An 11636-nucleotide genomic window follows, 5' to 3' on the forward strand; every position below is an offset into this window, starting at 1 on the left:
TCAGCAGGGTTAGCGTGGGGGACTCCAGCTGAGTCGAGAGATATTTAGCACGAGCGTGGCATCCTAATCCTATGTCCTCCAGTGCAGAGAAGTAAGGAGCAGGATCTCATTTTCTCTTCCCTGCCTTTCCCCATCCCCTCCACAAAACCCCTTGTCTGCTTAGGGGAGAAGTTTTTTGACATCGACAGTGGCCGGAACGCCCCGCTCCACTCCCCGCCCACCGAGCACTACACCATCGTCTTCAACACCTTCGTCATGATGCAGTTGTTCAACGAGATCAATGCCCGCAAGATCCATGGCGAGAGGAATGTCTTTGAGTCCATCTACCGCAACCCCATCTTCTGCACGGTGGTGCTTGGGACGTTCGCGGCTCAGGTGAGGCTGTGGGACCAGCGTAGGAATAAGGTGATGGGGCTGGGAGGGGACTGTGCCACAGGCAGGACCTCTGTCTGCTGCAGTCTCTGGTCACAGCTCTGTCTCCTTACTCTTCTCCAGCAGCTTCCGGGTGATGCAAAACCTGAATATTGAGGTGTGGAGTGTGTTGGGAGGTGCCAGGGCTGGACATCCAGCACAGCTCTGGTGTCCTGTAAAGTCCCAAGCAGTTTCTGTTCCTCACAGCATCCCAGGGAATGGGGGAAGGATGTGTAGCTGTAGGTGACCTTTTCATCCCTGTGAGTCCTTGCAGCTCCCTGGTGTGTGACTTGTCCTCTCTGTGCTTTAGATCATCATTGTGGAGTTCGGTGGGAAGCCCTTCAGCTGTTCTGGGCTCACCCTGAGCCAGTGGTTCTGGTGTATTTTTATCGGAGTGGGAGAGCTTCTCTGGGGCCAGGTAAGAGCCAGTCTGGGAAACATACCACATGCCTCCTTGCCACTGTGAGCTTGCAGCCCGGCCTGCTTTTCCCTTCCTGCTGCCTCACTGCCCTCCTTCTCCCCAGTATTTATCCAAGGCAGTTTTGGAAAGGAGTGATGCTCCATCCCAGTGCCAGACAGTGCGAGCAGTGAGGAGAGGAGGTTGCTCATCTGCTCCTTGTTTCCACCCTGCTTGCAGTGGGGCACATTCAGCAGTCTGGATCTCTGCTGCATCCTCCCAGTGCTGAGTCGTGGCAGCTCACTACTCTCCCTTGGTCAGGGCTGTTGGCGGGCTCCATCCGGCCAGGACCAGCAGGCCTAAGGAGTTGCTCTCTCCCTGCCTCTCCCCAGCTGATCTGCACTGTCCCAACCAGCCACCTTAAGTTCCTGAAGGAAGCTGGGCACGGCATCACCAAGGAGGAGATCCCAGAGGAGGAGCTGCCTGAAGATGTGGATGAGATCGACCACGCTGAAATGGAGCTGCGACGTGGGCAGATCCTGTGGTTCAGGGGTCTCAACAGGATACAGACGCAGGTACTGTGGGGCAGTGGGTGCTGGGGGGCTCTTCCTCTTCTCTTTCTTTCTCTTTCTCTTCAGGGACTCTGTCTGGAAAGAGGTGATGGCTGCTGCTCGGAGGATGCCATCACCTCCTGGGCTAGACCTCCCCCACCTCTTGTGCCTTTCTGGGTCTGCCCTGGTTGGGGAACCAGGACAGCCTGTCTTTGGGGACAGCTCTGGCTGGGGGGAGGCACTGGGCTGCTCTGATGCAGAGCACAGTGTCCTGCAGCTTAAGGGCAGGCTGCCCTGCAGGAGGTTGGACAAGCTGCTGATGGGCACCTTGACAGCAGAGGAGGGGGCTTGGCAGCTGCAGGGGGCCACAGAGCTGCCTAGGCTCTTACCGAGATATGCAGCATAGAAGGTGCTCTTAGTCGCTACTGGGCTGCTGCTTCCAGTGGGGAACCCACCCAGGAGGGCTCTGCCTTCTGTCTTGCTCCTCTGCTGCAATCTGTCCCAACAGCCCTTTGGCCAAGGGCTCTTGCCACCTCTCCCTGCCAGCTCTCCGGGCTCCTCGCCTGGAGCTCTTGGCCCTGCAGCACAGAAGGAGACGAGAATCTACCTGTTAATATGATTTTTACATCAGCTGTTTCTCCCTGACTCGGCTTTTGCTGCAAGGGTGGTTTTTCCCCCCAGCCTGCTGGCTGGGCAGAGCAGGGGACAGCTCTCTGCAGCAAGGTCACTGCCCCTCATCCCTCCTCAGGACTGGGCAGAGCTGCCCCAGGGAGGAAAGCTGCAGGTCCCCAGCAGCCCCTGACATGCAGGGCTGCTTCGTTACCCTCCATTCCTCCTCCTCTGACCCTCTGACAAATGGAGGAAACCAAAATGGCCCAGGCGCAGGGTCTGGAGTGAGCCCAGCAGCCGTGTTGTGCTGTGTTTGCTGCGCTCCTCCTCTGCAAGGTGTTGCCCTGCTGGTTTCAAGGCAAGGTTCAGCCGTGATTCCCTGCCCGTGGTGAGGAGTGGCTGGTCTCTTCTGGGGGCCCAGGGCAGAGCTGGTCACTGGCACTGCGGGCAGCTGCGCTGCCAGCTCGGTCTGGTGCATTCACGTGAAAGATGGGAGCACTGGGCTGTTCTGGGAGTGGTCCAGATGTGTTGGAGGCCTGGTTCAGTATGAAGAGCTGTAGTACTGGTGGCCAGAGGCCACTGTCATACTCAGCTGCTGGGGCTGAGCCCGCAGCCTCTGAGGTATCTCCCTGCAGCCGTGGTCAACCTGGGCTGAAACAAGCTCTTGCAAGACAAAAAACGCTCCTGGATGCTGGCACATCCTGGAGCCTCTTCAGCAGCTCCTCTCCTGTGGTGCCCTCTACATTGAGCAGAGCAGCTGGCAGACCCAAGCCAGGAGTCTTGGGGCTTCTGTCCCAGCTCAGCGTGTCTCCAGCGAGAGCACAGGGCTCTTCCTCGCAGGCCAGCCTGGTGCACTGGCAAAAAGAAGGTCCCTCTGTGGAGGGAGGTCAAACTGGGGAAGGAGCGAAGCAGCATATGAAATACCTCCAGGGTGAGCTGGAGCTGCATGTGGGCCTGGATGAGGTGCAAAGTGTCTGGGAAGCCATGGTGGCACCTGGATGCCTCTCAGTTCCTCCGGCCTCAATGCACATCCTCAGAGCGCCTGTGGCCCACCACCGAGGGCGCTTTCTCACTGCATCCTTGCCCACCCTTACCAGCTGCCGAGTCCTGTGCAGAGCCACGAGCCTGGGAGAGGTTGAAGCGTCTTCCAGCGTGGCTGGCTGCTGTGGGAGCTGCAGGCACATCGTGTGTCCCTGGATGTGACACCCCAGCTGTCCATCTCATGGGGCTGAGGGACCAGAACCCCTTTCCCAGTGTAGTTTTCTGGACCACCAGCTGCCAGCTCGCACCTCTGCCCACCTTCTCTCTGTCTCTGCTCCTCCTGTGGATTGTTGGGATAACCCAAGGTGTTTCCTCTATCGCTCCCACCCACTGCAGTCTCTTTCTTGGTGGTGGGATAAACCCTGCCTGTCTTGTGCCTGTGATTGCTGGGCAGAGGCTGGAAGCTGACCTCTCCTCTGCTCCCAGAAACACCAGCCGAACCCAGCGTGGGTTTACGGGAGTGTGGGGTGGGGGGCTCTCCCCTCCCCTCCTCCCCACCTCTCCTTCTTCCTTCCTGTCTGTGTGTGTCTGCCCTACCTCCCTGCTCCCCTCCATCCCTGACCCCTCTCCCTGTCTCTGGCCGGGGCAATGCTATCTCACTCTCTGGTTCTTTGCAGATGGACGTAGTTTACACATTCCAGACCGGCGCCTCCTCTTTGCAGGGAGCCCTCAGGAGACAGCCTTCCATCGTGAGCCAGCACCACGATGTAAAAAATGTTTCTAGCCCAACCCATGTAGCTCTTTCCTCCGTCAATTCCACTCCCACCACTTCTGCTGTTGCTGCTGCTGCTGCATCTCCTCCTGCGGGCAGTGAGTGATAGTCTATTCAATGCATGACTTCTAATAACCACAGAGAGCACCTGCACCAACCTAACCCAGCCTGTTCTCTCTCCCTCTAAACCTTGACTCGCACACTGATTTCCAAAATGAAGGATGGGGCGGGAGAGTGTTTTTAAAAAAAAAAAAAATTTAGTTTTTATGCTGTTGCATCTTTAACAAGTTTACAATACTTTCTGGTCCTTCCCCCACCCCATTCCTTGTTGCTTCTTTCATTTTTACCTCTTCTCCTTTGCAGGACTGACGTATGAGTCCACCTTCCTGAGGGGTGCAAAAATTGGCAGTTCTTGTTCCAAAGAACCATGTGTTCATGAGCAACTAAAACCATTGCTGAGAGAAGGGCATGCTGCACCCTAAAGCTGCTGTTTCTCTCTGATGTGTCTCTGCCTGGCCCCAGGATGCCCCAGGGACGGGCAGAGGCATCGCTTTACTGAAGCTGTAAATCTGTTTGGAGGCAGAGTGGCTGCTCAGACCTTCCCAGTGTGCTACTGGGATTGGCTGAGCCGCGGTGATGGGCTGCCCTTGTGCTCTCCGCCCCTTGCACACGCGTGAGAAGGGTTTGCTCCTGCCTTGGTTGGGAGGCCGGACGGTGCAGGAGAGCAACTGGTTACCGTGGCTCAGCTGGCCAGTGGTGATGCATCAGAGCTGCTTGGAGCCGCTTGCCTGCAGCTCAACCTCCTGTTTTGGAGCTGGCTTGTAAGCAAGCAGCCTCCCCTGTCCCGCCTGCAGACTTGCATGTGGGCGGAGCGAGCCTGCGCTGCCCTCTGCTTCCCCAGAGCTCTGTGGGGACAGCACAGGGCTCCGCCAGTCCCCCACAGCAGCCAGAGCATCGCTGCCCCATTGCAGCGGTGTGTTGGTGCCCGGATTGTTCTGGCTCTCGGGGTATGCGGAGACACGCGACCCTCTGCATGCAAACGGAGACGGAGCACACAGCCCTGCTGACTATCAGTGGCAAAGCTGGGTTGCGGATGTAGCTTTGGTTTCCAGACCAAAGAAAAGCCTTCCTCTCTGTGTTCATTGTGAGCACGTGAGCGTGAGAGCTCTCCACAGCGCTGTGCCAGGCTGTCAGGACGTAGTGTATCTTTCCTGGATAATTGACTTTTTTATTGCACAGTCATTTTCTGTGTTCTCCTCTTTTATTAAAGAAACACCCTTGGTGACTTTGTGAATAGCTTTCAGTTTCCATGGTTTATGCACCGTGGGAGAGAAGAGAGAATTTCTGATAATTCTGATTTCTCTCTCTTTAGCTGACACTGATGCTTGAATTTTATTTCGTTTAACCCTAGTGGTTCTGAAGCAGCGCAGTTGCTGTTCCTCCCGTTCCAGCTGCATCCGGGCACCGCCAACACTCTCTAATTGGAAGAAGACTTGCTTAGCAGGGTCTCAGCATAGTGGGCTTGGGTGGCTGAGACCAAAATGGAGAGGTGTTTTTGCAGTCTGTGGATTAATGTTCTCCCTGATTTGCAGCAAGGGACTAGATAACTCGGATAGCTTGTGCCCTTCCAGGCAGTGAACAGCTTTACCAGAAGCTAACCCAGGTCTCTGAGTCTTCCCTCTGTTTTCTGCCTTGACTTTTCTCTGTTTCCCTCTGCTGCTTCCCTTCCCTCTCTTTCAAAGCTCCACTTCCCTCCATACAGATGAGTGGTGTCCCTCTGTCTTCCACCACACTCCATGGGATGAGTTCTCCGGGCTGGACCTCACAGCCTTGCCTGCTGTGGCCCCGCTGGGGTGATGGAGGAGAGGGAGCTCTCGGGAATGACCCTCAGGAGATGCAGAGCTGCTCTCCCTCAGGGGTGTTGACCTCTTTTGAGGGAGCTGGACAAAGCAAGCCAGGGATCAGCTGATGCTGGTTCTCTGCAGAACGTGTAATATCCATCTCCACGTGGGCAGTGGGGTTTGCCCAGCACGCTGTGGTGCTGCAGTGATGGTGAGAAGTGAGAGTAAGTTCCAAGCTTGGAGGTTATGCAGGTTGTGAAGGTTCTGGGTGGAGAGGAGGCGTGAGCCTGGCCATGGGCAGGGAAGGAGGTGGCCTTTCAGCTCGGCTGGGGACCATTTCACCTTGGTTTGTGCTGCCTGGCTCATTCTAACAGCAAGGAAATGTGTTTAAGTTCCTTTGACAAGGGAACAGCTGAATTAATTTCACAGCAGTTGCTGCCAGAGGTGGTTAAATTGAAGTAAGATCTGAGGAAAGCTGCAGCATAAGCTTATTGGTGGAGCTGAAGGCAGTGGCAAGTCTGGACTCACCAGAGCTTGAGGTGGTGGGACAGGGAGGGCTCCTGTGAAGCTACTCCTACCTCTGAGCTTGTCCTGCTCTGACCACCTAGTTGCTTTGGCAGACACCTCGGTTCTCTTCAGCTTGTTTGCGTTGGTTATTCTTGGTTTAGTTGGGTTTGCATGCTGTGTTTTAGGGGTCAGCGCTTGCAGTTCTCAAGATGTTGATGGTGTGACAGATGATCGCTCTTGGTAGAAGGTGACCTGCTTGGTGGCCTGTGCATTCACGCTGAACACCGACTCCATCTAGGATCTTGCTGTGGCCCTTAGGGCAGCAAACAGCTCTGAAGTTCTGTTCCCAGCTACATGAACCTTCCATTTTTGCAGGCCAGCTGGTGCTCCAGCACCATGAGGAAGGGGGTATGTGGCCCATGCTCAGCTCCTCCTGAGTGTCTGTCATCCAGCTCGCATGTGCGTGCCAGTCCGTGTGTGCGTGCAAGAGCTGGCTTGTTTGTTTCCAGCTGGGTTGAGCCAAGCCCGTGCCTGGGGATGCCACGTTGCTGCCCCACATGCCCCAGATGGAGAATGGGATCAGAGGGGCATCCCTCCCAAGAGGGGCACCCTGGGACACCTCGCAGGTAAAATCTCCAGGGTTCCAGATGCTCTTCTTGGAGTAACTTCTGTGTTCTGTTTTTGTGAGTGCTCTTTGTGCTGATACCAAAGATCTCCAGGAGGCTCTCGCTGGCTGTGCTGGTTGGTGACTTCCCTCCTAGCCTGCCTGGACCAGCCTGAGGTGGACGGTTTAACCTGGCTCCTCGCACCAGGAAGAGGCATGTCGCCTCTGTTCATGCCTCTGTTGGCAGCCCCTTGGCAAGGAAGTGGCAGAGCACTCACACGCATCTTTGTTTGCCTCATCAGCGTGCAAGGGGGAACCTGAAGAGCTTGAGCAAGATGCTTGGTCCTTGCTGACAGCCTTTGTTGGTAGCTTCCTCCTCCGTAAAGAGAGGACAGAGGCCAGTTCCCAGTGCTACGAGTGGGATGATGCTGGATGGTGGGACCTCTGGAGAGAGGCACCTTGCTGGCTCTGGTCTGAAAGAGTCAGCGGGGAGAGCATTGGTGCAAGACACAGCAGAGCAACCCCAGGGGTGTTCTGGAGGGCACCACGTGGTGGTAGCTCTTGGCTTTGCGTGTGTGATTTCACCTGGTCCTCTAAGACCTGGGAGACCTTCAGCTGCTCGGTTTGTTGGCTCTGCTTCAAAAGCCCACTTAGTGCATCGCTCTCCCGCAGTTTATGCCTTCTGACGTCTTCCGAGCGATTATAGCCCTGAGTCATCCCCGGGAGCTGCCGCACCCAAGGCGCACGTGGTGGTTGCCTCACACGTGCCGGCATCTGCGCTGGAGTGGAGGGGTCTGCTGCAGCCCCCCGCATTCGCTGGGTCTGACACTTGTCACCCACCTGACCGATCCACGGTGACTTGGCTGCAAGGGAGAGCAAGAGCTGGGAGGGTTCAAGAGCTGGATTTCCAGAGGAGCTGAAGGGAGCAGAGAACCTGCTGCTAGCCACCATCTGGGCTCGTTTCCAGACCTCGCCCTCCCGGTGTGGTGGAGGCAGCAGAGCCATACCCTGGTTGTCCAAGCCGGGCTCTGGATCTGCTTGCAACGTGCTGAGCCTGGTTTTTGGCGGTGCTGACAGCCTGGGGGCTTCACGGGAGCTGAGCGTGGCCAGGCTTTCTAGCTAAGTTTGAGATTGGTTTTTCGGGCGGCCTTTGCAAACCGCTGAGTTGTCTTCAGCGTGTCGGTGTGGGGAAGGATCCAGAGCTCCAGCCGGGGATGCAGGTGGCAGCTGTGTGGACCTGACTTCCTTCCTGCATGTTTAGCTGGGTCTGGTTTTACTGGTCATGGCATCCACTTGGACCTACTGCTTCACACGGGCTCAAAAAGTTGGTGACACTGTTTTAAAGCCCCTTCCATTCTATAGGTCTAAAAATGAAACAGAACAAATGCACACATCACTCCCACAGTCGAGTTTTGGCCTTGGAGTGAACCCACTGTTTGTCTAACCCACCTCTTTCCGAGTTGTAGTTCCACTCTCTTGTCCTCGTTGATACGCACAGATAGCGCGTGCGCACACGTAATGACAACTAATGCGGTTTGGCTTCCATTCATTCGAAGTGATCTGTTTTTTGAGGGTTTTTGTGTCTTTTCTTGCAGCTTCTGAAGTCGCCCCGTAATTGGTTGATTTCCTATCACACACCTAGTGCCTGAGTCTGATCCGTGTTGGCCCTCCTAGTTCACACAGACCTCCCATTTGACCCAGCTGTCTGTTCAGGGGTGGTGACTGTTGGTGGTGTTGTGGTTGTGCTTTTTGTTTTATTGTGTCTTTATTCTTTATTTTTACTTTCTCCTGGGAGCTCTGGCCTCTTGAAGCCACTACTAACCCCTCTTTTGTTTATCCCCCATGCTCCTGGCCTCCCGGCAGATCAAAGTGGTGAATGCGTTCCGTAGCTCCTTGTACGAAGGCCTCGAGAAACCCGAATCCAGAAGCTCCATCCATAACTTCATGACTCACCCAGAGTTCATCCTGGAGGAAGATGAGCCTCGAACACCATTCCTTGACGGCGCTGAAGATGACCCCGAGACTGACGGACTCAAAAAACGAGGTGGGGGTAGCCTGGGTGGATCTACATCCCTCAACAGAAATAACAATGCAGTGGACAGCGATCAAGCTGAGGTCACCGTCCCGGAGCCCGAAAGCCCCTTACACAGCTTGGAGACATCGGTTTGACCTTAGAACTTCGAAACCTCCCCCCTCTTCTTCCACCCTCGCCCTGTGTGATGTTGGCACCAGTAACTGATCACACACTGCGGTCACTTCGTGTCAAACTGCTCATACGTATATCATTTTGGTGTTTTGTTTTGGAGGTTTTTTGGGTTTTGGGGGTTTTTTACCATTATTTAGCAGTGGGAAGCAGAGTACCATGACGCTGGATGTTGGGAGAGAGGCTAAGCCAAAACTGTGCATCTCCATCCCTCATTTTCAGTGGTACTCGCCCAAGTGAAGCAGCCAAGATGTTTCCTCTCGGAGTTGGGCTCCATGCGTCTGTTGGGGGGTTTCACTTTGAAAAATGCATGTTCAAGGAAAGCTCAAATTGTTGTAGTCTTACATGCACGCACTCAGCCCGAGGGCTGGGGTGCATTTGTGACTTTTTTTTTTCCATTTGTGGTTTTTAGGGTTTTCTTCTACTTGTTGGGGTTTGTTCTCTGCTTGTGGGATTTGCCCCCGGTAACTTCACAGTGGGAAGTGGGGGAGTCAGCACTCTAGTGCAAAAATTTAAAAATATACCACAAAAAAAACCCCAAACCCAGCCAGGGGGAAGGTGTTTACTCACAGGTTGATAGATACAGGGATGTACACCAGTCTTCCACCTTGAAAAATGGTACCTAGCCTTTCCAGTCCCTCCTCTGTGTGCGCGCACACACACCTCTCTCTGTTTCCAAAGCAGTCATTGGCAGACAAGGACCGAAGGTGACTTGGCTGTAACCTCACTGGAGGTAAAAGATTCTGGTTTTTCTCCAGAGCGAGGTCGAGGTGAGCTGGCAGGGGAAGGGTAGTGAAGGAAAACCCCACAGCTGTGAGAAACAGGGCTCCTTCCTGGGGAGTCTGGAGTTGTATCTCTTCTGCTCTTGAATAGCTGTGAAACTTTGGGAGAGAGCCTTGCAAAGGTTTAACGGCTCCTGCCGGCAGGAACAGAGGGACTTCTGCCCACTCTGGCTTGTCTGTACTGTTGGGTTAAATAATCCTTTGGGCTTGGAGTACAAGCTCTGTGCTGAGGAAGCCCAGAGGATGCTCCGGCTGTGCCCAACAGCTATGCTGATGCATTAGCAGGCTGAACGGAGAACAAGATGGGCCAGTGGGTCAACTCCTTGATCACAGAAGGGATAAGTCAGGTTGTTTCTTCAGCTGATGGCAGGGAGGAGGCTCCAAGGCTGATAGGAGGACCCTTCATTTCCATAGCACTTCTGTAGCCGATTTGCCAGTGAGGGCAATTCCTCGCAGAGGTAGCAGGTTGGTTGGTTGGCTGCAGGTCTTCCAGAAAAGGCTTTGCCTCACTTGCTGCTTTGTTGAAGGTCATCTCCTCACCCTGCATCTTGCCTCACCGTGGTCTCTCATAACCATTTGGTGAGAGTCCTGGTTTTTTGGAGCAGAGGCCCCTGGGCAAGCTGGCTCTGACCTGACCCTCTTGTGAAGCCACAGGACTAAGCAGGAGGCAGGAGGTTGCTTTGCTTGGGCTTCATTTCTTCCCCATGGGCTCTTGCTGGTGCACCCCAGGCGGGCAGGGCTGGAGGAAGCTCTGCTGCCTCCTCTCCTTCGTCCTGTTTGCCTTGGCTGGAAGCAGAGAGAACCTGGTTGTAACTGGCTGTACAATGTCCTCGTCTCTGCCCAGCCTCCATCCCTGGGAGCGGAGAGGTTTTAGCGAGAGGGTGGGCTGGCTGGTTTCTTCTTCTTCTTTTCTTTCCTTTAAGAACGCACAGCAGAATCTCCCGTGCCTTCTCCGAGCACTGCCTGCAGCACCGCCTGCCACGCGAGGGCCCTCTACTTTGCCGAGAAATAAGTGTTCCTTAAACGACAACACAAACCAAGTGTCTTTGTTTCGTTTCCAGCCCAGCACTGACTCGTCCCTCCTGCTCCCGTGGGGTGGGAGGAGGGAAGGACGAGGTCACCCCATTCCTGCCCCGGGTAGCCGAGGAAAGGTCCTTCTCGCGGGTCTCCTCACGGGGCGAGGGCTGGCTCCGTACACTGCCAACAGCAAGAAGAAATTGCCACCACTGCCCATCTCAATCGCAAACCCAGAGTCAAGGCCCCTGCCCACGCAGACAAACCCACCGCTGCCCTCCCCCATCCCTCACATGAGCTGAAAAAACTCCCTTGGGCAGGGCCAGGGGGTGGAGGGGTGTTTTCTTGGGTTACACACCAGTGGTGACAGGAGAGATGAACGGGGTGCATGGGGGGTTTGGTTCTGGACTAAAGATGACATTGCTCAAAAGATCACTTTTTCTATTTTAAATACTTGCAAAAAAAAAAAAAAAGGATGAAAATATGGTGTTCTTACAAGCTTACATAAATATTTATTAAATACTTTGGGGGGGATACACACTGATTTTTCTTTTGATATTTTTTTTAATACCTCAGACCTGTTTTAAAAGAAGGAAAAAAAAAAAGACTTAAACCAACAAAAAGCCAACTTTGGAGGCTCTCAAAGTCACTCCCAGATATCTGTGACTGGCAGGTTGCCACAAGGGTCTGGTTGTTCTTCAGTTGATATATTTTTGTCGTTCTAGTTTCCATTTTAGGAGGGGGAGAAATAATTATATATAAATATTATGCAAAAAAATATATAGTTTTCTTTAGCTCAGAAACTGATATTTTTACGTCAGCCATATGTATTTTGTTTAAAGAAAAAAAATAAATAAATCTCGAGTCCCGTGTCTGCAGTGGCGCGCGACTGTGTGCGAGCAGCTCCAAGTGACAGGTGATTAATTCAGCGTATCGGCGGTCGGATGCCAGTCCGCTTCCTTTT

The 11636-nt window shown here is 54.1% G+C and overlaps 1 protein-coding gene across 2 annotated transcripts in view; it reads left to right on the plus strand.

The window, feature by feature from the left end:
• Positions 1 to 8842, plus strand: part of LOC104501455 (plasma membrane calcium-transporting ATPase 4-like) — a 26236-nt gene extending 17394 nt beyond the window's left edge. For both annotated transcript variants that reach the window (XM_010145265.1, XM_010145267.1), the window contains exons 17-20: positions 74 to 375; positions 722 to 829; positions 1201 to 1383; positions 8537 to 8842. In XM_010145265.1, the coding sequence (XP_010143567.1) occupies positions 74 to 375; positions 722 to 829; positions 1201 to 1383; positions 8537 to 8842 (899 nt within the window). The remainder of the gene's footprint in view (positions 1 to 73; positions 376 to 721; positions 830 to 1200; positions 1384 to 8536) is intronic.
• The last annotated feature ends 2794 nt before the right edge of the window (positions 8843 to 11636 follow it).

This window comes from Buceros rhinoceros, unplaced genomic scaffold (genome assembly GCF_000710305.1).
Source record: "Buceros rhinoceros silvestris isolate BGI_N320 unplaced genomic scaffold, ASM71030v1 scaffold2341, whole genome shotgun sequence".
Lineage (NCBI taxonomy): Eukaryota > Metazoa > Chordata > Aves > Bucerotiformes > Bucerotidae > Buceros > Buceros rhinoceros.